Genomic DNA, 23,945 nt, shown 5'->3' with positions numbered 1-23,945 from the left:
TAACCGAATGAAGTTATGCCAGATGCGCTACAGATGTGCTTTAACGGGGACAAATGATTAATTGGTTTCCGACTTTAATGAGATACATTGTCTAAGAAAAAACATAAAACTTACCCATGTGGAAAGTTGATAGATAATAAATATTATTATTTAGGTCAGATCAGAGTGAGACCTTGCTGGAATTTTAAACAAAAAAAAACATACAACAGCGGGGATTCGCTGGTCGTCACCGACCCAACTACTAATCCGCCGGTTAGTGGCTTGACTATGGGAGAGCGGACGGGATCCCGTATTTTCCACTACCTTTGGTCGTATGTACCAGATTACTTGATGCAAAGGTATATATGTGACAGTGATCTTCATCATCAAGAGGACCTACGCATTATCTCGCCGCTCTGCACGATACTACATCTCTATCCAACTACTTCACAGCCCTTTTACTGAGTTCCTGTGCCAGATTTCTCGTATCGCCTATGGATGCATTGCTAGTTACTACTCCGGGGGCCATTGCGGCGTTGTCTATGTGTCGCATGTGAATATCCTCAGTTTGTTGTATCAGCATGAACAGGGTCATCTAAAACAGACCTTCCAATTGGGGTGCCGCATTCGTATTTACACCTACATTCCAATGCCACTCCCACATCAGTGAACAGGAATTGACATTGTAGGAAGGTCAGTACTACTTGCCCATGATACAAGACACTTCACCCGTTTTACGCCTTGTAGAAGCCGTTCTTGGGCTCTTTGTTTTCTTTATTTTATCGTTGGGGATCATTTGTCTCTCTTTTCCTGTAGACGTGCAGTCGCATAGAGTTTCGTTTAGATATTATACCCCTCCATCTCCACACATGTTCATGTATCACTCTGTCGTTCATCGTCGTTAACCGAAACTCTCTAGCCGAAGGATCACGGGCAGCGGCTTACGCGGAAACTCAGTCGATCAACAAGGATTCAAACCCAAAAGGCAATGGTAGTATCGGGGACTGTCCCAATTAGATTCATGATTCCCTGTAGTTGCATCACTTGAGTGGGGTCGCCAACCAATGTCTGATCTCATTCCTCTCAATGAACAACCAACATGATGTGACATTGAAGAGTCTGACGGCCAATATTCCATAAAGAGGCGGGACATGCCACATGTCCTCCGAGCGTCCCTATGTAAATTTCTTTCTGCAATCAGTCATACATTTCTCCACGATGGCCTTTCAAACCGCCCAAGGGCCAAACCAGCGTTTTGAAGACGTCCCCGGGTTATTGGAAGCAGAAGTAAAGATTTTGATGCGCGATGAATGCTTGGTGTGCTAACTATTACCTAGGATAGTGCGGTGGATAGTGATTCCACTCTGGAGCTAATGTAGAACTCTATACTGATGGTTCTCGTACGACATGGGTTGCTAATAAGCCATTATAGAGATGGTTCATCGAGTTACCTCACATCCCTCAAGTCCAGCATTTTCAGTTACAGGTAAGACCTCGCAACAAGGCCTTGGCTTTTACTCATTTGAGGGGCTAATATTCCCTTTCTAGATATGAGGTTTGTCTCGTAAGATTATCGAGAGCATACGCCTAACCTTGTAGTAGAACGGACGTCGATATCATGCGTTTCATGAAGGCACTTATTTAGTGGTTCGTCTAAAATTTTATTTCGCCTAGTCTTTGTGATCTGAGTATCTCACACTATATAGCCCAACGATGATGAAGAACAGAACCGAATGGATTTGGTTCATCACATCTACAGTCTACTCATGCATGAGAAGCTTCATACCGCTCCGATCAGTAACAGCCCGCAGCGTGTCCTTGATCTGGGAACAGGCACTGGTATATGGGCTATCGATTTTGCCGAGTAAGTAGCGACGTCTGCTTTGCTAAAGTGTTGCCACTTTATTCATTTTGCAAACAGTGAACACCCTTCTTCCGAGGTCATTGGGACTGATCTTAGTCCTATTCAACCTGATTGGTATGTACAATCCAACATCTCTCGAATCAAAGGCTTATAGTCCCTTCTGCAGGACTCCTACCAATTGTGTCTTTGAAGTTGATGACTTTGAGGACCCATGGGTATACAAGAGACCTTTCGACTACATCCACGCCCGCGAGTTGGAAGGTTGCATCGCCAATGAGGAACAGTTTTTTGAGCGCGCATTCCAAAACCTCAGCAGCGGTGGATACCTAGAGATGCAAGGCCAGAGGGCATTCTTCATGTCAGATGACGAGTCAATCAAAAAAGCTGTGAATGCCGAAATCTGGGCTGTGGCCTTGCGAGAGAGCAGCATCAAGTTTGGAAAGCCGATTGACTGTGTAACGGGATGGAAGGACAAGATGATCAAGGCGGGCTTCGTGGACGTGTATCAGGAGATACGAAAGGTAAGTCAATGTCCTACCAGTTGACTCAGTTTGGGGAGACTGCTGACGTTCGTTCAGATTCCTATAGGCGGCTGGCCTAAGGACCCGGTTCTGAAAGAGATTGGAAAGTGTCAGGTTATTCAGTCTTGTGCGGCTATCGATTCCTATACCCCTATGCTCCTTGGGAAATTCCTTGGCTGGGGCCACGATGAAGTGCAGGTTCTCATGACAAAGGCTAAGAAGGAGCTTCAAGACCCAGCTATTCATATCTATCTTCCCGTTTATTTCATTTGGGGCAGGAAGCCTTGATGAAAAATCGACTCGAAATCCAAGATTGCTATGATGAGCTATCGTCTCAATATTAACAAGGTAGTGCATCTCGAGAGGCCTAGTATGTCGCTCATATGTACCAGTTGACTTTCCATCTCTTAGATAATGGATGCATCGTTTAGAATTCAATACGATAGAAGAGATTTAAGCTTTATTTATTTCAAACGGCACCTACCATTTCACCTTTGTACTCTTCAATCTTGGCATAAGCCATCGTTGAGGTTGCACAAACGGAGTCTAATACTGATATCCCGAACATCCCCCAAGGCTTTGCGATCCCAAATTATGGCGATGGAATCCATCACCAACGATCATTCACCCACAGAGCCCGAAACTTATATCAATCACTCTCCCGTCAACCAGATGCAAGCTCCCATGCATCAAAAATCGATTCCTCTGAAGCGCACTCGACGAAGTGCTAGTGTTGACAGTGACTACGGCATCCTGCAAAAGGAAGAATCCAATTGGCATGTTATCAACGCAGATGACGTGCGCCAGATTGTGAGTTTCAATGTCAGGATATATCTACGATCGAGATACTAATCTATTTTGCTCATCGTAGCAAACCTACTATCTAATTTCAGCTAGCCGCAATATCCAGGCGTTAGATGAACGTATCGATAATGCTGAGAAACCCATGGTATTGTGCTCGGAAGAGTTCATTGAGCGGGAACACACCGTCAAATATCTCAATGTAAATGATAAGGAGCGAGCCCGTCGCAAGGCTTTCAAGTCACTCGAAGAGGCGCAAGGACAACTTCAGGAAGCGGAATCATTCATGCGATCCATGGCTGTGAGAGTCAATCATCAGGGTGATAAATGCCCAAAGCCATACTACGACGCCTACAGCGAGAGTATCAGGAATCTGGAAGGAGCTAGGAAGAGACACGACCGCGCGGAGATGAACCTCAAAGCACTGGAGTATGACGCAGAGAGTGGTCTCCAAAAGTACACAGAGACGCTTGAGAGAATTGAGATCTTGAATGCGAACATTGCCGAGAGCAAACGAGACATTGCTAAAAAGATAAAGGGGAAAAGAGCTCTCCACGCCAAGCTTGCTGTCCTGGATATCCTGGGTTGCCACAAACTCGACCTTGTCCCTACTGAGACGCTAGAAATGTTTTGTTCTTCCACAAGTGAAGTTCTCAAGTCGGTCGATGGGGCCATGTCTGAGATGTGATTGTTTGAATTTCTGAGTAGTATTAGGATATTTGTTTGTTTTTTGGGTGCATAGGATAACAGTACAAAGGAATTATTTGATATTAGACACCCGAGAGTCTTCCTGATATGATCACGAGAAGCTCAATTTACTACATCAAGAATCAAGTACAAACAGGGGTATCAACTCCATAATAACAAGGAAATAACATATCCTTTCCATCCTGTGCGCTTCTTGTCTCGCTAAGCAATTCCGATATGATGACCACGCCTCCGTTATGAGACTTGGCCTCCTCGTTGCGCATCACGAAGGCTGCTTGCTTTCCCTGAGGCTTTTCTTTAGGGATATTTTGTAAAGCCATAGCCTCATACTTTGCCACGTCGTCAAAATCATCAGCCTCCTCTTCGTCAACTTCCCCCTCGCGTCTCCTATGGGTGGCAAAACGTAGGGGTGTTTTTGTCGGTTTGATCTTACGAACAAAATCCCGTCGGCGCAAGGTGTATCTCTCTGACCTTGCACTCCAGAAATCTTTAGCCATCTCGCCAAGCTCACGGGCCCTTGCTGTCACCAGCCCTGAAGGGCTAACATCAACCCGAGATTTCCAGTTGCTTGGCTTGTAAGGAGCGCACGCCAGTGACTCTACGAAGTCCCTGACTCTGATATCCAAATTGGGCCCTGAGCCTGGGAGTACGTGGTCGATAAGACCGGTTTCTTTGGCTTGGCGAGCTGAGATTGGTAGCATCTCTCGAAGAATGCGCTGCGCGATTTCTGGCCCACAACGTCCGGTGTAGGATAGAGAATGGTATTCCGAACCATAAAGGCCAAGAGCTCGGTAAGCGGGGTTGAGAACAGACTCAGAGCTTGCTATCACCACATCGCAAGCTGTTGCCAAAGCCACGCCACCCGCCGCACAGTTTCCCCTCATTGCGGCGATGGTTGTGACGTTTTTCTTCGGGAACAATTCAAGGAGCATATGCACAACATCATCTATGCGATTGATGTTCTGCCATGACTCTGTGGAAGGATCGCAACTGGCCTCAATAACGTTGAGTGCAATGCCGTTGCTGAAGTAAGAGTTGCCACCCATAAGGACAACTGCTCCAAGAGACTCAACCGAGGCGACAAACTGAAGAGCTTCGATGAGTCGTGAGCATTGAGAGGTACTCATCGCCCCGTTGTAGAACTCAAAATAGACAAACGCGACACGTTTCTCGCCTGTGGAAGGTGCAAAGTCAACCCAGACGTCTTGGAAGGTAGAGTGCGAGGCCTTGGACCAGCTGGTGAGTGCTTGTAGTGATGTGGAGTCATCCATGGTGCTTTGACTAACAAGGCCGAGTTCGAGCAAGCCTGTGACAGCAGGTACCTTGGGCCAAAGCATGGAATCAACCTTGCGCTTCACTCTCCTGACATGGGTGATCCAAATGCCCATGCCGTCACATGTAGCCACACAAACTGCACCGCTTCTGGACCCGATGATCTCTCCAGGTTGGCGCTTACAGTCCACATGCCTTCCGGCCTCAACAATACCCCCGTACACGTAAAGATTGACACTTCCGAACAATTTGGTGAGACAACCAGGTTGTGAGTCGGATGATCTGATCTTTCGGGAAATGGCCTTTGCTGATTCGGCTTGGATGTCAAAGTTTCGTTCCGCTGCTCTGAGGAGCGGTCGGCAATGTGTCGGTCCGCCAAGGAAAGGCTTTTGTTGTGTGACGGACAGCGTCTTGTACGTGGAGTTTGACTTAAGATGCACTGAGATGCTGTGGACTTTGTATGCACGCGAAAGAGGCTGTTGCTTGGTTGTCGAGACGATGCGGTCTATAGCAGAAAATGTGGCAGTGACTGCGGCTCGTGTGACGGAACCACGATAAAGTGTCGCTTTTGTCGTTTCAGGGTCGTTGATGTCGATCTCGAATTGTTCAAATGCCCAAACAGGACCGGCGTCCATCTCAGCCACAGCTTGTAGAACTGTGACGCCCCAGTGGGATCGACCGGTGTCGTTCCATGACTGGGACTTGAGAAGTTCTGTAGAGTCTGATACCGTACCATCATCTCCCATCAATACCCAATCAAGGGCACTAGGACCAGCATCACCTGGAGGTCCTGGATGAACAATGAGAGTTAGGTAGTAGGCGAAGACCTCGCTTGGGACAGGCGAGGTAAGAAATGGACAGATGATGATATCAGGTCGCACGAGGTTTGCAGCCTCGATCATGACCTTGTCAGACAGCGCGTATTCAATAGTGACGGTATGTATCCGACAGAGATGAAGGTAGAGCTGTTGAGACAGCGAGTTGTGTGCGGTACAGAGGAAGAGAATGTTCATCTTGGGGGTGCGAGAGTCCAGTGTTGGACTTGTCGCCTGGTTGAGGACTTGGGAGAACAGTTGCGAGCCCATTTTGGATCTATTGTTGCATTTCCTGGGGCCTCAAATTCAGTGAGAGCATGCAGAGTTTAAGTAGCAATGGATCTATGGAGGGTGTGTGAACCACGGCTATTCTGATAATGACTCGCGCGCTTGACCTTTTCAGTAGGCTTTCACCACTCTTTTACTCGTGCGACACTCATACACTCACCACTATCCTGATACTTTCACGAGCCGAGACGATTGGCCGACCGTAATTGACGGCAACCGTTTTTCTTGGTAGTGGTGGAGCTATTGAGACCTTTGTCGCAACTAACCTGCTTAGCCGTTTTTGGCAAGCATCTAGTGAGGAATTTAGCACACCACTTTGTTAGGTCAAAGCGCCTGAAGATCAATATGTATGTTTCTCCCTGTTGGTGCCGTTCTTTACTCAGGCTGTTAGCCTGTCTTGGGTTTCGCTAGTTTGCATGCTGTCTATAGGCTATCACCCCTTGCATACGGTGTTGGCTCCTTCACTTTGGGTCTCGAAGACGCTGTGGAAGACTGCGGCCCGAGCAGGTGATCAAAGCTATGCAGTGTCAGCGTTCCGAGTGAATCGGAAAGATAGGAGAAAGTAGTGTCCACGACGTAGTCTACGAAGGTAGTGAGTGCATTACACATCACGTAGAACTACCAAATGAAGGTAGTGAGTGATATTCACAAGTACGTTTTGGTTGACGCTTGAGCCTTCTTTTTAGCACCAAATTAGTCGTGATTAATTTCATGGGGGTATCACAGTGAGTGGGCTGTAGCTCAGTTGCAAATTTTTGTGAAAATGATTATCATGGCGTCAACGAGGAGTTTGTTTGGACTGGGCCCCTTCAGCTTAAATCTTAGTTGGGCTGAGCTGAGCTGACGATTGCCGATTGTTATCGGGTTGGTCGTAGGTGACAATATGGTTTGTTTGCTGTATGCACGCTTATCCATAGCGTTGGTCCAGCGGGGTCAGGTCATGTCGGGGGGCGATTGGAGAGGAACGGACAGGACGATCAGGCTTGATCAATTCTATCATAGCCGTCAGGGGAAAAAAGACTTTCAAATGCCATCTATTCGTCATTTATTCTTCTTTATGCGATAAGTACATACAAGTTGATGCTAAAAGCAATCTCGATGATCTCCCAGGATATAATAAGCGGATGGTGATAAGAGATAAGATATAGGGATAGGAGATAAGAGACTACGGATAGGAGATAAGGTTTGTGATGATCAGTGGTGATCAGGCTCAGCTGACGGAAGCTACCCTAAACTCCGAGATGCTTTCCATGCGTGATACAATTACGCACACCTAATGACATATCGACAAAAGCTGAGCTCAGTTCTATTGAGTGGCGAGTACTAAGGTTGATGAGAGATGTTGCCTTAAACTTTTAGCTGGCAGATGCTCCAGATGGACACCGGTAGAAACGTCAGTTAGCTTGCATTTATGACACGATCATGATGGTCTCTTTCTCCACTCACAATCCCTTTTCAATAACAACGGGACAATCTAGACCATTGTTACTACATCATATTTGAAACCTTAAGTCCGCCTCAACTCCCGCCAACGTGATTGTGTTTTAGATGTTGGGAAATTCATTTGAGCATTTGCATGCAACACCATTGCTTTGACCAACACGTACAACAGGGAGGGAGGGGTAAATAGGCGACATAAAGCGACGTGTACTTAGTGGTCACAGCACTAAAAGATCCAGAATCATTCCGTTGCACCCTTCAGCGTTTTTCTTTACCACCAACTCAACTCGCCTGTGAAGTTAGTGCGTCCAGCTGGGACTCCAACACAGATCGGCAGGCAAACAACCAACAGTTGTCGGACTATCCGAAACCACACTGTCAATAATAAGAGTCTGTAAAACCATCAAATGATCAGAGTAGGAACAATATCAGCAGATATTCATGCACGATGTACTTTTTCGCACACCGCCATCAATGTTATTTCCACAACGGTTGGTTCCTGGGCTCAAACGCCACGGTATGTGAACCGCCACAGTCTGTACTTCTGCCAGCCTTGTCACGTCGCCACGGTTCTAGATGCTGATAAGATAGAGAACTTGGCTGGGCATTCTGACTGGTTTGCAATGATAATGCTTGTTGTCTACAGGAATCGCCTTTCCTACGACCAACAATTCAATCAAGATGATCAAAAGATACGAGTTGGAACAATCTAAACTAGCACAGTCTTGACAGTCAAATGACGCAGTGTTTTTTTATTGGCATCTTGTATTACAAGTCGTAAATACAGTGGCTTAGGTATTACTCTAACTTGTACTGAGATATCACACCGCTTGTTCCACATTCATTCTTAACAAGGTTGCACTATTGCAGGCGACAAATATATTATCCGACATTTAACCGCACATTATATATCCCTGCCTGCATTTAGTACGATAATGCTTTCATCAACAATACATCACCTACCCTAAATAAAAGTAATAATAACTCTGTGTATTGCTACTCCCTTTGAAAAGGCGAGGATGGTGCTTACAGCTTGGTTTCCTTTTCAGTTATTTAATTGTTTTTTATTTGTCTTTATTATGCAGGCTCTCATATGACCAGATACCATCACGATTAGTTAATACCCTACAATGATCAAGTCTTGAAATCACAGTATCTACACCGTATCTGCGCGAATAGTCCCACGGCTATTTGCAATACAATCATTATGACGGACCTAATTAATACGGCTGTTATCATTGGAGTACGGAATTATAGAAGGGATTAATCAAGCAAGGGTTCTTCCACTGGCGGAATTACTGTCGTTCGCTCAATCTGGCGGGGTGGAACCTGCTCTTAAATCTCCGGAGTCTTGAGCCAATCGTTAACTCATGTACCTTGCTCACGGTAGATTCCCCGGTTGCTACCTGCCCCTTAACAGTCAATAGATCCTTTTAATGTGCAACGGGACGATGTTGTTAGTACAGATTTCAACCCCAGATCGGGTAATATACCCATAATTACCACGATTCTTTTGCCCCTTTGGGTTTGTCGTACTATTTCGCTTATCGACGCGAAAAGGAATGGTTGAGAAAAATTCAATCAGGCAGAGATTGCACCGACAAGGTACCGTGCTTTGTCAAAGCTTCCAAAGCTTCCAAAGCTTCCAAAGCTCAACTTCCATGTTGCGAGTTGTTGTTACGTAGACCTCACCGCTTTGTCGAGAAGGACAGTGATTCAAGGAATTCTCTTTCAAGCTCGCAACTGTAACAAGATCTGGCGGTAAACTCGTAAGTCGAATGCCTGCTGCATAGCTGATATTACAGGGATGCGTAATACTAAAGCTACAAATTGATCGATAGCTGTGACATAGCTTAACAAAGAGTTTCTTAAGAACTTATCCCGTGTGTTATGATGTTCGGTATGGTTTGCAGTAGTATTCTGGTTACCAGATCGCCCGTTGTTACCGTACTCTCGACTTATCACCGGCTTTTGCCATCGTTGAAAGGCCTAGTATTCTTCAAGCTAATGCATGGAATTTCAAAGAATTGCATTTCACAAACTTACAGTCAATAAGCTTATGTGTAGCTCCTGCCAAGGCCCTGGGTCAGGTACCGGTTAAAAAGCAATGCAGGCACAGGCGCGAAGAAAGTCCCAGCGCCTCAAACGGTTGCTTACTGTTGAGATACATGCACAATAAATGCTCGAATCACATGTTGATGTCGATGATGAATGCTACGCCTTTCTTGCTTATGGCGCTTAAATTTACCTCTTTGGTACTACTGAAACTACCATAGCTTCGTGTGCAGCAAGGCCATGTAATTACCCACAATATTGCCCTACAGAAACAAATCGACGTGTAATTGAGGAGTCAAATGTTTACTTAAGCGGCCCGTTTAACCACCCATGACAATAATCAAGGCTATATTGGATCGGTGACCGGGCCTGTAATCAAATCGGTAGCTAGTTTGCGAAGATGCGTCAAGTTTTACTAAAGCGTATTAGTGAATCTGTCACCGCAAGCTTGGATCAATGACAGGTACCAGTAGTCTGATTCAGCTTAACGCACAGTCCGGACGGCATCAGTCAATGCTGAGTAAATCACAAAATCTACCATTTTGGTATCGGCCCATTGTCTAGCTGTCTCATCATAGCGGCCTCGGCATTGTGGCTCGTCCCATTGTGGGGAAATTGCCTGACTGGATACTTAAACGATTAGTTTCATGTCTTGAGGTTGTCAGTTGACATCCCGCGGGAAGAAAGGGGTCTTGGCAAATCTCTGCAAAATTGGTAGCTCCAAGAATAGTCCCGAAGAAAGTAAATAGCCGGGGGTCTTGTGGAGGGAGCAATAACAAAAGTTCCCTCATCAGGGCCACCGAGGCAAATAATAACATTGACAACCATAAATCCTCTTGCTATGAGGAAGTAATCATCGAGTCCAACATCTACCGAATACTAGAACAGGGTTGTAGAGCTGACATGTTGGTAGTGGTCAGGTTGGGAGCTAAGATCACCAACTAGGGGGTTCACTCCACTACTCAGATTCACGATGTTGTTTCCAGATCCCTGTCGCCAAGAGCCGCAGACCCTCCTGAACCGAAATTAGCGTTTCATGGTCTCGTCTTGAATTTGTTCTCGCCTCACGCCGCAGACTTGCCCACTGTAAGATTGAAGGGGGGTCCTTGACTGCCTCCAGTCTAACGTAGCAGCGAAGGGCCATCGTTAACAAAAGAGACATCACGATTCGCTTTTCCAACTCCATTAAACTGATAACAATAGTCTAAAGAGGCAAATACTTACAAAGCTAGAATTTTATGTTTGTTTTTAAACTTGTTTAATAAGGGTAAATAGGCGAAACCTAGAAACCCTGGCATACGTAACCTTAGTTAGATTAAACAGCGTTGTTGATTGGTGCAAATTCGAGGTTCACTGAAACAGCCTCCAATAAGCCGCCGTACTCTGTAACAGGTGAGGGGCAGTGAAGAAGAACATGGTTAGATTGTTATGGCTGAAGGACAACTTCCAGGGATCTTGCGAAGACGGGGATGAATTGTTTTCTTCTGGGCGTCTATGGGTAAATTGGGGCGAAACAGTGCAGGGAAGTCTTCCATGGGCGGATGAATTCTGGTTCTAGTGCTCGGTACAGAAACAAACCCTGCTCAGAGGACTAAAGAATGACAAGACAATTCGAGATACGAAATCTATAAAGGCATCTCGTTTGCCGTGTCCTTCTCAACTTTTTCCCTTCCTCCCCATCAACAGATCTTCATCTTCTTTCATTCACTTCAGTCTTTCTTTCGAAGAGCTAGTCTCTCGTTTCTTTCGTTCACTACAATCACCGAGCCAGTCTCCAGCAAACCAAGCAACTTTTTTACTATCCTCAACTTTTCGAATCTTTCAAAATGAAGTTCTCTACTCTCGCCCTTGCTGCCCTTTCTCAGGTCGCTTCTGCCCATTACTTCTTCGAGGTCGCCACCGTCAACGGCCAGGACTCTGCTCCTTTCCAGTACATCCGTGACTTCACCCGTGCTACCAAGTACAACCCCATCAAGTTCTCCTCCAACCCTTCCGCCGACATCCGCGACAACTCTTTCGCTGATGGCGAGGACATCATCTGCAACCAGGGTGCCACCTCCAACGGTGCCTCTACTGAGGTCGCCGATGTCAAGGCTGGTGATGTGATCACCTTCAAGCTCGGTGTTGGCGGTAAGATGGGTCACCCCGGACCTACTCTGGCCTACATGTCCGCCGCTGGTAGTGACGTCAAGTCCTACAAGGGTGACGGTGACTGGTTCAAGATCATGGAGGAGGGCGTCTGCAACGCCGGCGGTGACTTCACCAAGGACGCCTGGTGCAACTACGACTCTCCCTCCGCTGATGTCAAGATCCCCGAGGGTACCCCCGATGGCCAGTACCTCCTCCGTGTTGAGCACATCGGTATCCACCGATCGCACGTCAACCAACCCGAGCACTACGTCTCCTGCATGCAGGTTGCTGTCACCGGTGGTGGCTCCGGCAAGGTCGACGCCGAGATGGTCAAGTTCCCCGGTGCCTACAAGGACACCGACGAGTACGCCAACTTCTCCATCTACAACGGTGCTAAGGACTTCCCCATGCCCGGCCCCAAGGTCTGGAGTGGTACCACCTCTGCCGGTGGCTCTACTGGCGGCAACGATGCCCCCGCCGAGACCCCCGCTGCCGGTAACGACGCCCCCGCCGAGACCCCCGCCGCTGGCAACGGTGCTTCCACTCCCGCTCCCGATGCCGGTAACGGTCAGCAGCAGGGTGGTGAGCAGCAGCAAGGAAACCAGGGCGGTTTCCCCGGCCAGGGTAACCAGGGTGGCTTCCCTGGTGCCCAGAACGCTGGCTCTAACTCTCCCTGCTCCGCTTAAGCGTGTGCTTTAAGGATTTGATTCGAATTTTGCTTGGTTTTGTCGATGTGTTGAGATGAATGGAGGACCAAGAAGTGGAGGGAAGAGGTTGCAGATTTTTGGTCGACTTTCTTGTATAAAAGAGTCCTGTTGATAGCATCAAGTTTACCTGCTAGATGAGGAAGGGGATGGTCTGGAACTGTGCTCGTAGTCATTTAGCTTTGCTTAATTTATCTGAAGCAATCTGAGGACAAAAATCCTGTTTCCCGCTGCAAATTGTGATGTCTTGTCTCGCTTTAAACTCATCTAGAGAGCTGTTTGTTAGCTTTCTAATTCCGCGCCCGCCTTTACCTGCAGTAAAATTGACTCCTGTGTTTCTTGTAGTTACTAGTCTCATTTGTATTTGGTTTCTCGTCTCGTTTATTTCTCTGGCCTTTGGTGATCAGCTTTGTTTTGTTCCCAGCAATCCCATGAAGCACGACGAACACACTAGTTTCAATTGAGGTCATATTTCCATCCTATTGCAGGGAGGCAGTCGGCGATTTGACGTCATTGCATAACGTCAGAAAATAAGCATTGACGACTCGTCTCAACGTGAATCAGTATTTCAACCTGATTGATATCGAGACAACTACTAGAATCATAACTACCAGTAAAGCAGATTCTTCCTTATTCTCAGACAAGACACAATGTCTCAGCCTCGGAAATTTGATCATGATTCGCTCTTGACCAACCCCTCGCTCTCAGAGGTTTACCATAAGTTGGTCGACGTGGCCAGTGAGTTTGCTGTGCTGGGTGAAATTGAAACCACCAAAATGTTGGTATCACTCCTGCTTCGAGAAACCACTTCGGATTGGCAGCGCAAACAGCTTAAGAACTTCGAACCCTTCTTCGCAGCAGCCAACTTATGGCCTGATGAGATTCCTGAGAAGGATAGAACGGAGAAGTCGGCCAGCAAGACCGCTACCAAACATTCGTTAGATGATGAAGAGAATTTGAAGGACAAAAATGACGAGAAGAAGCTTCAGGAACAGATGAAACGGGCCAACGACGAGAAAAACTCTATTGTTGTTGATGCTCTGCGCACTGCTACAAGACTGGCATCAAAGCACACTGAAGATTTACAAGATATCAAGAATGATTCTGGAGTTCAAAGAGCCCTCGAACTCATCGCCAAGAATCTGCACAGAAACCGAATAATTCCATCGCTTGTGGCATATCATGAACTGTGTGGAATTCTTTCTACTGGGGAATTGGCTCAAAAAGTTCCGGTCGACAACGAGAAACTCAAAGCTGTTGGCAAAGAAGTCGTCGCAACATTCTCTGAGCGCTTTACTCAAGGCCGTAAAAAGCAAGATATAGAATCAAAGCCACTGAAAGAAGTCCTTCTGGAACTGGAACGTCACACAAAAGCTAATGGCACAAGCTATTGGGATGAAATGGAAGAACCAGTTCCAGAAACGCTCTTTGTGTTGCCGCCAGCGACGGATGAGCAGATTACATCGCTTGAGAAAAAACTCGATATCACATTACCAGATGACTATAAGGAGTTTCTCAAGATTAGCAATGGCTTTGGTGGTACTTGGAACGGCTACCATCTTGACAATCCCCTGTATGGAGTGGATGACGTCCACTGGGCTGATGAAGGCTTTGAGGTGCCCTTTGTTGAGCTTCACGACAGTATTTCAGGCGTCCTAGAACTTAGGATAAACGACAAGTCCCGGCCTGAATGGCCGAACTCCGGAACAACAATTAATGTTGGATCTTTGGACATTCTCAACACTCTTCTTATTACTCCAAAGAATACAAAGGCGATTTTGGATTCTTATCAAGAGGCTCTCAATGACCCAAAGAACGCGGATGATGTGAAGAAGCAAACACTGAAGTGTATTGAAGCTAGATATGGCAGTTTGGAAGTGATGCAAAAGCTCGAGTGGGCAGTGATTGAACAACATGACTCTGAGACGCTTCCTTCTGGGACATTCAGACAATGTTTGGAAGACAGACTGCGGAGAGCTAAAAGTGGACGTTATCTGGACAATACTGACAAAGAGCTAGGAGGTATTGCCTACAGCTGCAAGGCTGATGATTCTTGAACTTGCTGATGGTATTATTCATGTTCATGAGTAGTGATGAGGCAGTGAAGGTTATCATTATGATTCAAGATTGTTTAGTTTTAAATAGTAACTGTGTATAATCCAAGAAAAGATCCTACCCGTGGATATCGCTGCAATTTAGCCCACAACAGAGTCCGCCATCCATGAGCCCATTGCCCTATTGATATGTTTTTGTTCCAACTCCACATCCGTTTGTATGCCAAATCAATGTTTCCGCCTGCTCATGTTCCTATTTACTTATTATATATGATATTTAGAGTTTTTTCTTTAACGTTTCGCGTAATTGGTATCGTGATCATTTGTAGCCAGCTACATGACCGCGCAACCACCTGATTTGTCCACCGGAGAAGAGCTCCTCTTCTGTTTTTGCTGCCCCCCTTTAGTTTGCGTAGGTCTCGATGATCGCTGATCATGGCTCTTGCTACTTTGTGTTGGGCGCTGGTCATGAGACTTGCTAGTGGTATGGGTAGTTGTTGAACCCTTGCCTTGGGCTTGTGTTGGGGCTTTGCCGTAGCTATGTGTTGTTGAGGCTTTGCCAGAGGCTTTACTGGTATTATTTAACCCTTTGTCATAGCTGATGCCTGGGCGGGGGAGCTTAAGCCACCAGCATATCTCGGCCTCGATATGGTTCAGGATGACCATCAGTCTTTGTTGATATGGGGTGAATGTGAAAGATCGACCGAGGCTTGACTTGGCTTTCGACAGTGGGTGTAGAAGTTGGCTGTTAATCTCATCCCGGTATACTGGCAAGTTTTTAGCTATTCATCATGTTAGATATGTGGCTCTGGCCTGATATAATCGGCAAAGACGTACGAGCAGGATCAGTGTACTTGGCTTGGCCTTTGGCAGAGTTGAAAAGGGCTGTAAAGGTATTTGCACCCCTCACGGCTGTATCGCTTAACTTCTTCTTATCGTTCTTTAGTTTCGTCCGGTCCTTGTGTTGTTTGGGAAGTTTAATGTCATCGATTGCGTCGACAACATCTGCGAAATAGTTGATGATGTCGATCAGTACAGCTCTTCCTAACGAGTCGCTGTATCCGCTGGGGCCGTTTGGTCGACGTGGGATTCGCTCAACATGGCGAGGGAAGTGAATATGGTCGCTGGTTCGTCCCATTGTAAATGATCATTAGAAAGTGAGTAGATATTTGAGTGATGGAAATGGAGAAAATGAATCGACTATTGGATGATAGTGAGAATAGATGCAGAAGGTGATGAAGATGTTTCAACTCAGAAACGTTCTGTGGGACAGCTATCACCTGCTTTTATAGGCAGTTGTTTCTTGGATTACACCTGTTCATATTGACGTGGAGTGAGTCTTGTCAAAATGGTGGTTTATACATGGAGAAGCTCTGAGCAAGGGTGCCAATGAGAGAAAGGTCATATCTCAACTAGCTATAGTTACTAAGATAGTGGATCGTACAACGCGTACACCAGGTTTATTTGACCAAAATAGTGGCCTGCAGCCTGAAAAGCCAACAAATCCAAACCTGACGCGGCCAACATACCATGAAGAGAGGGTCCAATTGACCAAACAAGCGTTGTGCATGCCTAACAAGTGGATTTTGGATAAGAGGGCATGCTACCCGAAGCTAAATGCACTTGGACATGCATGCAGATGCTACTGAGCTAAGGCAATGTACCTGTCTCTTTGTGCATCCGGGCCGTATAGAGTGTCGTTTTTCTACAAGTGCTAGGATCTAAATATGCTTTTCAATATGGATTTAATTCGATCAACGACGATCCGGGTCGATTTTTTTGTGGTCCAAAAGGCTTGACTTTGGAAGAGGTCTGGCTCTGGACCTTGACCGTTGTCGCGCCCAAGAGTGGAGAGAGTTTACTTGGAAGGCCTCTATTGGAGACAGGACCCAGAGTTAAGTTAGTCATTTTGATGTGCTGCTGACCAGGCATGGGTTCTAAACGAATCATAATATGTATTGATAGCCGCAATTCGCATGGAGAAAAAAAGAGCATGTCGTGTCCTACTGAAAAATTGTAAAGTGACATTTGTTGTAACACATGCAACACAGCGACCACAGTGGATCAGGCCATGTGTCTGCCTGTCTGTATGGCTGTTGTGCATGAGTCAAAGGCCACGAACATGTCTCAGGACAGAGAACTTTCAGGGGCAAACCATGGACAACTCACCACCTGTATCATATGACTCAGTCGTTTCACCTTCAGAGAGGTTTTGTGCTGTTCAATTCCTTTTTTTTCTGTACTTTTATCTTCTACTCTCCATCTTTTCCCTCTCTCATCTTGTGCGCTGTCCGTGTTGCACTCGCCAAAATTCGCTTCGTCGTGATGCGTTGTCTGTCATAGGCCGACTAAGCCGGGAATTTGCTGGCCAGTTAAACCTTGTCAGAAAAAATGATCAGCAAATTCATGTGCATATTTCTCGCATGTTTATACGCCCGAAGTTTTTACACAATTCCTGCATCGAGCCAGCGATTCTGGCTGCTGCCTGCCCCTCTTCATCTTTTCCCCCTTGCATGAGATCGCTGATCTTAGTCTGTGGTGCTTAGTCTGTGGTGGACATTTTGCCTAAACATATTAAACTTCAGATGAACAGCCTTTCAAGGGTCAAGATCAACATCGACACCAAAGATGGGAAGTGGCTTCGGAGAGATTGCCGATGAAATGTCATTTTGCCTGGGGTGATCATCTGACTGTGACAAGTGGTTTAGACCAAGATCGGACGAAGACCAGACCCCGGGCCAGGTACCCCAAGTCAGTATCTCAACGCCGATTGATGGAGTAATGGTCCATTGTCGATCTTCCCCAAAGTCATGTTCAGAGGCTAATTCAATCAGCCTGAATGGGAATTATCTCCTCCTCCGCATAAGACAAGAATATTATCGTGAAATAAGTCATGATATAAGATGTGACATTACGCACCATTTCAGTCAAGGGAACTACCCATGCCGACTCTCCCCCACGCTATCGCAGTCACAGTGGTAGCCCGTCCACCATGAGGGTTTCAACTCTTCTCCTCGCCTTCTCCACCTGCGTCCTGGCAGAGGATGGCTTGGACGGCTGGCTCCGATACGCTCCCCTGCCAGCGCACCAAGTTTCAAGCCATGCTAAATCCTTGCCTCGCAACATCCGTGTCATTGGCGGCTCAAAAAATAGCCCACTGCAAAGTGCTGCGTCCGAGCTTCAGAAGGGCTTCAGTGGCATTCTCGACATCGATTTGAAGACCGCAGAAAGCAAAAAGACTTGCGACTTCGCCAAGACCATAGTCGTCACTACTGTGGACAACCTGGAAAAGACATGTCACGATAAGCAGAAGCATCCCAAACTGGAAGAGGATGGATACTGGCTCAGCACTTCCGACAACTCTGTCAAGATCATTGGTCAGAATGAGCGCGGCGCCCTTTACGGCGCTTTCGAGTACCTGTCGATGCTCGGTCAGGGCAACTTTAAACATGTGGAGAAAGCCTCCAACCCCAGTGCGCCAATTCGCTGGGCTAATCAGTGGGATAACCTCAACGCAAGCTCAACCCATGGTTCCATCGAGAGAGGTTACGGTGGTCCCTCCATCTTCTTTGACGGCGTCAAGAACGTTCGAAAGGATCTCTCACGCGTACCTCTTTTCGGTCGTCTTCTCGCTTCCATTGGCATCAACGCCGTAGTGATCAACAATGTCAACGCTGACGTGCGTCTCTTCAATGAGGAAAACCGTGACGGTCTCGTCGAGATTGCCGATCTTCTTCGACCCTGGGGTGTTCAAGTTGGCCTTTCGCTCAACTTTGCCTCGCCTAACTTGCTCGGCGGCCTGGATACCTTTGATCCTCTTGACAAAAAGGTGATCAAGTGGTGGCACGATTTGACGGACGGACTCTATGAGCGCATTCCCGATATGGCTGGCTACTTGGTCAAGGCCAATTCTGAGGGTCAGCCCGGCCCTATCACCTACAACCGTGAGTCTTTTCCTCATGATTCCCAAACAAGAAAGATCCACGATGTGGAAGGTTTTTCATTTTCAATAGCCACTAACCTTTGAGAAGGCACACTGGCGGATGGCGCCAACATGTTCGCCAAAGCCCTGGAGCCTCATGGAGGAATTGTCATGTTCCGAGCTTTCGTCTACGACAAGCTCGACTGGACTGACTGGAAAGCTGACCGTGCCAACGCTGCTGTCGAGTTCTTCAGCGAGCTTGATGGAAAGTTTGACGATAACGTTGTTGTGCAAATTAAGTACGGTCCCATTGACTTTCAAGTTCGAGAACCGGTCAGCCCACTGTTCGCACATCTTCGCAACACAAACAGTGCGATTGAGCTGCAGATCAGTCAGGAATACCTAGGCCAACAATGCCATCTTGTGTATCTGCCTCCACTGTGGCGAACCATCCTTGACTTTGATATGCGTGTCGACGGCAAGAAGTCCAACGTCCGCGACATTGTTTCCGGAAAGGTCTTCAAGCGCAAGCTGGGAGGCTACGCAGGTGTCACCAATGTTGGGCTTGACAAGACTTGGCTAGGAAGTCATCTATCAATGTCCAACCTTTATGCGTTTGGTCGCATGGCTTGGAACCCTCAAGCCGACCCTCAGGAAGTTCTCGAAGACTGGACCCGCTTGACCTTTGGTTTGGACAACAAGGTTCGAAAGGCAATCACTGAGATGTCTATGGAATCCTGGCCAGCGTACGAGAACTATTCTGGTAACTTGGGTATTCAGACTCTGACTGATATCCTCTATGCCCATTACGGACCTAACCCTGCCTCTCAGGACAACAACGGTTGGGGTCAATGGACCAGGGCGACTCGCGATCACATCGGAATGGACCGTACCGTAAAGAACGGAACTGGGAATGCTGGTCAATATCCTGCTGAGGTGGCCGAGCGGTTCGAGAACCCTGAGACCACTCCCGATGATCTAATGTTATGGTTCCATCACGTCCCTTATGGTTTCAAGCTCCACTCTGGAAAGACTGTTATCCAGCACTTCTATGATGCTCATTACAAGGGTGCCAATACAGCACAGACTTTCCCCAAGCTGTGGAAGTCACTCCAAGGAAAGGTCGACAGTGACCGGTTCAAGCATGAGCTCTTCAGACTTAACTACCAGGCCGGCCACTCAATTGTCTGGAGAGATGCCATTAATGAGTTCTACCGTAACCTTTCTGGTATTGCAGACACTCAAGACCGAGTCCGCAACCACCCTTACAGAATCGAGGCTGAGAAGATGGACCTTGATAACTACCACACTGTCAACGTGACACCGACAGAAACAGCGTCAAAGTACGTTGCCGTATACACAAACGGAACTGGAACAGCCACAACCAAGCTGAAGTTCAAGAAGGGAACCTACAATCTCGCAGTGAACTACTACGATGTTGCAAGGGGCAAGGCTACCTGGGCGGTATACCTTAACAAACGACTGGTGGGCAAGTGGATTGGAGATAACGAAGAGAAGCTCGGACACTGGCCTAGCGACTTTCTCGACGGCCACTCCGCTACTCGAATGACCTTTGAGGGAGTTAAGATTAAGCCTGGTGATGAGTTGACTATCATTGGAAAGGCTGATGGTGCAGAGAAGGCCGCATTGGATTATATTTCGCTTCTGCCTGAGGGTGTCGTTGATTGAGACGCTTGAGGGTACTTGTATATATTTACTGTCGTTTCTATACGGATTTTTAGTGAAGAATTGGTCTACGAAAGAGAAAGCATTCTTGAAACCAGAGCTGAACAGCCGAAGACCGTGAAGACCTAGGATAGATCGTATCAGTTTGCAATTTTGTTATACCCAAGTTCCGACTGGGGATGCAGCAGCTTCTTACCTGGCCTACTCGGCATGTATATTTGATCAGGAAAATATCGTAACTACAACGCATTTCTCGCAAGGGTGTTGTGTTTATTTACAGGATTTATTCTCTCACAAGCTTGCGAAGTCTGCACAGAAACGATAACGGAAAACATAAGCAAAAAAGTAATTCATTCAAAATCATCAATCAAATTTTGTAGGTAACTAAATATGTACGGAAAGAAAATCGAAAGTCCAGAAATGACTAGTATCGTGTCAAATTCCTTTCCCTCCTTCGGTGAGTGTTATTCTTGGCTTCATCACCGTGGATCCTGCAGTTCGTTTACAGGAAAGAGGGGTTGGCGTTCTTGAGAAGCTGCTCGAAGTAAGCTTGGAACCAGGTTCCAGCCTCAGGAGCGGGCCTAGTTATTGAGGTTAGTATGAGGTTTGACTGGGATTGATTTGATGGAACTTACTTGACAGCGCCGTCAATACCGCAGTGGTAGTCGTAGCGAGCAGCACTGGTATCAGATGTACCATCAGACTCACCACCAGGCTTGACCCAGACGAAGGCATCGACAAGGGCATCACCAGTGTTGGCAGAAGGTCGGAGACCGAATCCAGTTCCGGGAGCGTTGCACCAGTCACCCCAAGCCTTCTGGCCAGTGGGCTGCTTGCCAGATCGGCCCTGGTCGACGATGAACTTGGCACCGGGCCAGCCCTCCTGCTCCAGAAGAGGAGACAGGGCGTGGATGTACTTCTGCTCGTCGTAGTTGGGGTTGCTCTCGGTGTAGCCGGGCTTGGTGCTGAGCTTCCAGGCGTTGTAGTTGGAGACATTGGTGACGAGACCTCGGAGGCGAGATGGCTTACCGGCGTCCTTGTATAGCTGACCGTAAAGCTGGGCGGCAGGAGGAAGGTTGGCAGGCCACCCAAGCCAGCCACCGTGCCCAGCGTCGATGTACATGGAGACGTTGGGAAGGTTGAGCTCCTTGAGGGCGTGGATGGTCAACTCCTTGTAAGCGCTGGCAGCGTTGGCGCACTTGGGAACGTTCATGTTAGTGACCATGTTAGCAAGAGAGTCAGGCTCTGAGATAGTTGTTAGTAGGAGATATACTGAAGCCGCTTATGTAGACTAACCAATGACGAGAATGATGCGGGTGTCAGAGTAGTTCTGGAGGATGCCCTTGATCTTGGCAATGTATGCCTTGTACTTGTTCTTGCCATCCTTGTCAAGGGAGTACTCTCCATTGGAAGCAGCAGCAGCACAGTCACGGTCAGGGAGATCGTAGACGACGAATTGACCGGCGTAGTTGCCACCAGCCTTGTTGGCCTTGCGGATATCGGCAAGAGAGTCCTCCATGAAGGAGATGTGGTCGTAAGTGTCCCTACCGATGTTAGTAAAGAGGTGTATATTAGAAGGAAATCCTCAACTCACATCCACTGGAAGGAAGGAACATCGGCGACCTTAGCGGCAGCAGTAGCCATGGCACCGCTCAGCTTGGGGATAGCCAGAGTGCTGACTTCGGAGCGGTAGTAGTTGTTGGCCCACAGATCAACGCCAGAGAAGGGGTTGTTGGTGGCAACAGGAGGAGGCGAAGTAACAGAGCCTCCACCATTAGTGGTAGTAGCCCCGGTAGTTGTGGAGCTGACAATGGTGCTTGTGGGAGAAGGGTCGGGGGATCCAGGCTGACACTGGGAGTAGAAGTCGTTGACCTTGACACACTTGTTTCCACTAGTGCAGCATGGAGTACCGCTCCAGTTCTGGCCACCACATTGAGACCTATGGGTATGTAAGTAATTGCCCTTCTAAAAACATGATCGTAAACGCTCACCAGACTCCGTTACTGCAAGCCTGACGCTCTTCAACCGGAGCTGCGAGAGCAGTGGCTGCAAAGGCAGCAGCCAGGAAAAGCTTGTAGACCGTCATGTTGTCGAAGTCGAAGAGTGTCTGGAGAAGCTGGACTGTTGACTGGGGATGAGGTTAAGGGAAAATGTAGATTGAGGTTCAAGTGAAGACATTATATACATCTTGAAAAGCTTCAGAGCCGCATCTTTGGAGACGGAGTCGTCGGAAACACGGGATCTCGAACCATGGAGTAAAGCTCCATGAGATCGACGTCCCCTCAGGGACAAACAAGACAACTCCACTCAGAAAAACCTTCTCATCTTGCTATGTCTACGGATAAGAGCAAGAGCAAACCGAAAGTCTCCACGACCGAACCGCTACAAGGCACAGAATGTGGAAATTCTCGGAGCATCTGCTTTAAGCCTTGACTCCAGCTTCTCCTCACTCTCTCTCACTCTCCACAAAACAATTAATTCAGCCGCCGCTCCAGCGGTGCTAGCCATAATGGCACCCGGAAACACCATCCGATCAAGTCATGTGGCCTAAAAGGATATAAAAGCGGGTAGGAGAATATTGCAACATTGGGAAAAGCCCATTTCGGAGGACAGCCTCCATGCAGTTCCTATTTGGGAAGCGCGGAGCTGGATCAACTGACTATCGGGCCACGATCCACGGAATCATTGTCCTGATATCCGAAATACATTTTAGACTGTAAATTGGCTCTCCAACAACTGATAATGGGACTATGAAAGTCTATCTAAGCGAAGTGGTCATCATGTTGTTGTGCATCGGTTCTCGGGACGTCGGATGACATTTTGTCCAAATGTAACTTACACTGAGCAAGGATACCAAAACAGAATACATGTCGGCCAGACTGACCAATGAACCAGTAAGAATGTTCATGACAATTAGCTTATTGGCTATAAGGTCGTTTGGCCACTCCCAGGCAACTAAGATCGAAGCCCTACCTTGTGCCATGCCAAGACGGCGGGCGGGCCTTTCCTCTATTTCTAGGCAGTTCAGTAATAATGAGAAATAAATAATAGGCTTTTGTTAGCAAACCTCAATGGCATCTCGTCACTTGCCACTATTCAGCTTGCAACATTTTACTTTAACTTGCTGTTCTCTCATAAACAATAATACATCAGACTGGATTTCAGCAAAGATATAACTTATACGCCAACATTGCCAGAAACCTCTATTATAAAACAAAGGAGACAAAGAGCCACATCTAAAGATTCTGATCTGTCCAGCAAGCTTTGATACCGCTGCGATTCAATCTCGTCCCAGTTGTAAGCCGATCAATTGTTCTCTTGTGACTCATGAAGACAAATCATACGTTTGGGACTACGATCGATAAACCCCGAGAAAGAGACCATATTACAAAGCTGACACAAGTTAATAGATACATTCGATAAGTGTGAAAGTTTACACACTAGCATGGCATGTAGGCCTATAGCCAGAGTATGCCGTCAAACTGAGGATAATAGATCCAGCCTTCGACTCAAATTCATCACCACGGCCACCAATTTGTCACAGCACCAAACTACTCTGATTCGAGAATTCTCTGGCTCAACTTCACTTCGTAAACTTCCGTGTTGATGTTCTCTTAATACCATACACCCAACCAAAGGCGCCTATGCCATTGCGTTCTGGCTTACGTCGAAGCACTGCGTTTCTACTGTAGAGAAAACCCTTGAC

The 23,945-nt window shown here is 47.2% G+C and overlaps 9 protein-coding genes across 9 annotated transcripts; 6 read left to right on the top strand and 3 right to left on the bottom strand.

Moving 5' to 3' along the window:
- Nucleotides 1–1,037: 1,037 nt before the first annotated feature.
- Nucleotides 1,038–2,613, top strand: EDB82DRAFT_499575 (S-adenosyl-L-methionine-dependent methyltransferase). Its single transcript, XM_065608602.1, is given in 8 exon segments — nt 1,038–1,266; nt 1,317–1,354; nt 1,412–1,468; nt 1,488–1,489; nt 1,580–1,626; nt 1,686–1,843; nt 1,901–1,957; nt 2,010–2,613. 8 exon segments carry the CDS (start codon nt 1,138–1,140, stop codon nt 2,386–2,388), a joined length of 867 nt encoding a protein of 288 aa, XP_065464871.1. The 5' UTR covers nt 1,038–1,137; the 3' UTR covers nt 2,389–2,613.
- A 345-nt stretch (nt 2,614–2,958) lies between these two features.
- On the top strand, nt 2,959–3,853 carry EDB82DRAFT_475375 (uncharacterized protein; the record flags this gene model as incomplete). Its single annotated transcript, XM_025735182.1, has 2 exons — nt 2,959–3,174; nt 3,275–3,853. The coding sequence occupies 2 exons, from the start codon at nt 2,959–2,961 to the stop codon at nt 3,851–3,853; spliced, it is 795 nt and encodes a 264-aa protein (XP_025585914.1).
- Nucleotides 3,854–3,995: 142 nt separating this feature from the next.
- Nucleotides 3,996–6,230, bottom strand: EDB82DRAFT_475374 (uncharacterized protein; the record flags this gene model as incomplete). Its single annotated transcript, XM_025735181.1, has 1 exon — nt 3,996–6,230. The coding sequence occupies one exon, from the start codon at nt 6,228–6,230 to the stop codon at nt 3,996–3,998; it is 2,235 nt and encodes a 744-aa protein (XP_025585913.1).
- A 4,942-nt stretch (nt 6,231–11,172) lies between these two features.
- Nucleotides 11,173–12,790, top strand: EDB82DRAFT_499558 (glycosyl hydrolase family 61-domain-containing protein). Its single transcript, XM_025735180.2, has one exon. The coding sequence runs from the start codon at nt 11,570–11,572 to the stop codon at nt 12,557–12,559; it is 990 nt and encodes a 329-aa protein (XP_025585912.1). The 5' UTR covers nt 11,173–11,569; the 3' UTR covers nt 12,560–12,790.
- Nucleotides 12,791–13,158: 368 nt separating this feature from the next.
- EDB82DRAFT_174384 (uncharacterized protein) lies at nt 13,159–14,799 on the top strand. The gene has a single exon (XM_025735179.2). The coding sequence runs from the start codon at nt 13,228–13,230 to the stop codon at nt 14,632–14,634; it is 1,407 nt and encodes a 468-aa protein (XP_025585911.1). The 5' UTR covers nt 13,159–13,227; the 3' UTR covers nt 14,635–14,799.
- On the bottom strand, nt 14,800–15,977 carry EDB82DRAFT_174383 (uncharacterized protein). Its single transcript, XM_025735178.2, has 2 exons — nt 15,469–15,977; nt 14,800–15,413 (listed from the first exon to the last, which is right to left on the bottom strand). The coding sequence occupies exons 1-2, from the start codon at nt 15,767–15,769 to the stop codon at nt 14,965–14,967; spliced, it is 750 nt and encodes a 249-aa protein (XP_025585910.1). The 5' UTR covers nt 15,770–15,977; the 3' UTR covers nt 14,800–14,964.
- A 467-nt stretch (nt 15,978–16,444) lies between these two features.
- EDB82DRAFT_174342 (uncharacterized protein) lies at nt 16,445–17,496 on the top strand. Its single transcript, XM_065607125.1, has one exon. It carries the CDS (start codon nt 16,608–16,610, stop codon nt 17,175–17,177), a length of 570 nt encoding a protein of 189 aa, XP_065464870.1. The 5' UTR covers nt 16,445–16,607; the 3' UTR covers nt 17,178–17,496.
- A 1-nt stretch (nt 17,497) lies between these two features.
- Nucleotides 17,498–20,267, top strand: EDB82DRAFT_174343 (glycoside hydrolase superfamily). Its single transcript, XM_025735177.2, has 2 exons — nt 17,498–18,575; nt 18,663–20,267. Exons 1-2 carry the CDS (start codon nt 17,624–17,626, stop codon nt 20,240–20,242), a joined length of 2,532 nt encoding a protein of 843 aa, XP_025585909.2. The 5' UTR covers nt 17,498–17,623; the 3' UTR covers nt 20,243–20,267.
- A 396-nt stretch (nt 20,268–20,663) lies between these two features.
- Nucleotides 20,664–22,332, bottom strand: EDB82DRAFT_445637 (putative endoglucanase type B precursor). The gene is made up of 5 exons (XM_025735175.2): nt 22,231–22,332; nt 21,834–22,178; nt 21,536–21,783; nt 20,875–21,484; nt 20,664–20,820 (listed from the first exon to the last, which is right to left on the bottom strand). Exons 1-5 carry the CDS (start codon nt 22,323–22,325, stop codon nt 20,742–20,744), a joined length of 1,377 nt encoding a protein of 458 aa, XP_025585908.1. The 5' UTR covers nt 22,326–22,332; the 3' UTR covers nt 20,664–20,741.
- Between the last annotated feature and the right edge of the window lie 1,613 nt (nt 22,333–23,945).

Source organism: Fusarium venenatum, assembly GCF_020744135.1.
Source record: "Fusarium venenatum strain MPI-CAGE-CH-0201 chromosome Unknown EDB82scaffold_2, whole genome shotgun sequence".
Classification (NCBI taxonomy): domain Eukaryota; kingdom Fungi; phylum Ascomycota; class Sordariomycetes; order Hypocreales; family Nectriaceae; genus Fusarium; species Fusarium venenatum.
This window is presented reverse-complemented; position numbering and strand designations above follow the sequence as displayed.

Bases quoted from the DNA above. Each gene is read 5' to 3' on its own strand.
- EDB82DRAFT_499558 (XM_025735180.2), top strand. From the start codon at position 11,570: ATGAAGTTCTCTACTCTCGCCCTTGCTGCCCTTTCTCAGGTCGCTTCT.
- EDB82DRAFT_445637 (XM_025735175.2), bottom strand. From the start codon at position 22,325: ATGACGGTCTACAAGCTTTTCCTGGCTGCTGCCTTTGCAGCCACTGCT. The intron at 21,784-21,833 runs GTGAGTTGAGGA...TAACATCGGTAG, and splicing joins GTTCCTTCCTTCCAGTGGAT to GGACACTTACGACCACATCT. The intron at 21,485-21,535 runs GTTAGTCTACAT...CAACTATCTCAG, and splicing joins CCGCATCATTCTCGTCATTG to AGCCTGACTCTCTTGCTAAC.
- EDB82DRAFT_174342 (XM_065607125.1), top strand. From the start codon at position 16,608: ATGGAGAAAAAAAGAGCATGTCGTGTCCTACTGAAAAATTGTAAAGTG.
- EDB82DRAFT_499575 (XM_065608602.1), top strand. From the start codon at position 1,138: ATGTCCTCCGAGCGTCCCTATGTAAATTTCTTTCTGCAATCAGTCATA. The intron at 1,355-1,411 runs GTAGAACTCTAT...AAGCCATTATAG, and splicing joins GATTCCACTCTGGAGCTAAT to AGATGGTTCATCGAGTTACC. The intron at 1,844-1,900 runs GTAAGTAGCGAC...TTTTGCAAACAG, and splicing joins TGGGCTATCGATTTTGCCGA to TGAACACCCTTCTTCCGAGG.
- EDB82DRAFT_174383 (XM_025735178.2), bottom strand. From the start codon at position 15,769: ATGGGACGAACCAGCGACCATATTCACTTCCCTCGCCATGTTGAGCGA. The intron at 15,414-15,468 runs GTACGTCTTTGC...CATGATGAATAG, and splicing joins CAAGTACACTGATCCTGCTC to CTAAAAACTTGCCAGTATAC.
- EDB82DRAFT_174343 (XM_025735177.2), top strand. From the start codon at position 17,624: ATGAGGGTTTCAACTCTTCTCCTCGCCTTCTCCACCTGCGTCCTGGCA. The intron at 18,576-18,662 runs GTGAGTCTTTTC...ACCTTTGAGAAG, and splicing joins CGGCCCTATCACCTACAACC to GCACACTGGCGGATGGCGCC.
- EDB82DRAFT_174384 (XM_025735179.2), top strand. From the start codon at position 13,228: ATGTCTCAGCCTCGGAAATTTGATCATGATTCGCTCTTGACCAACCCC.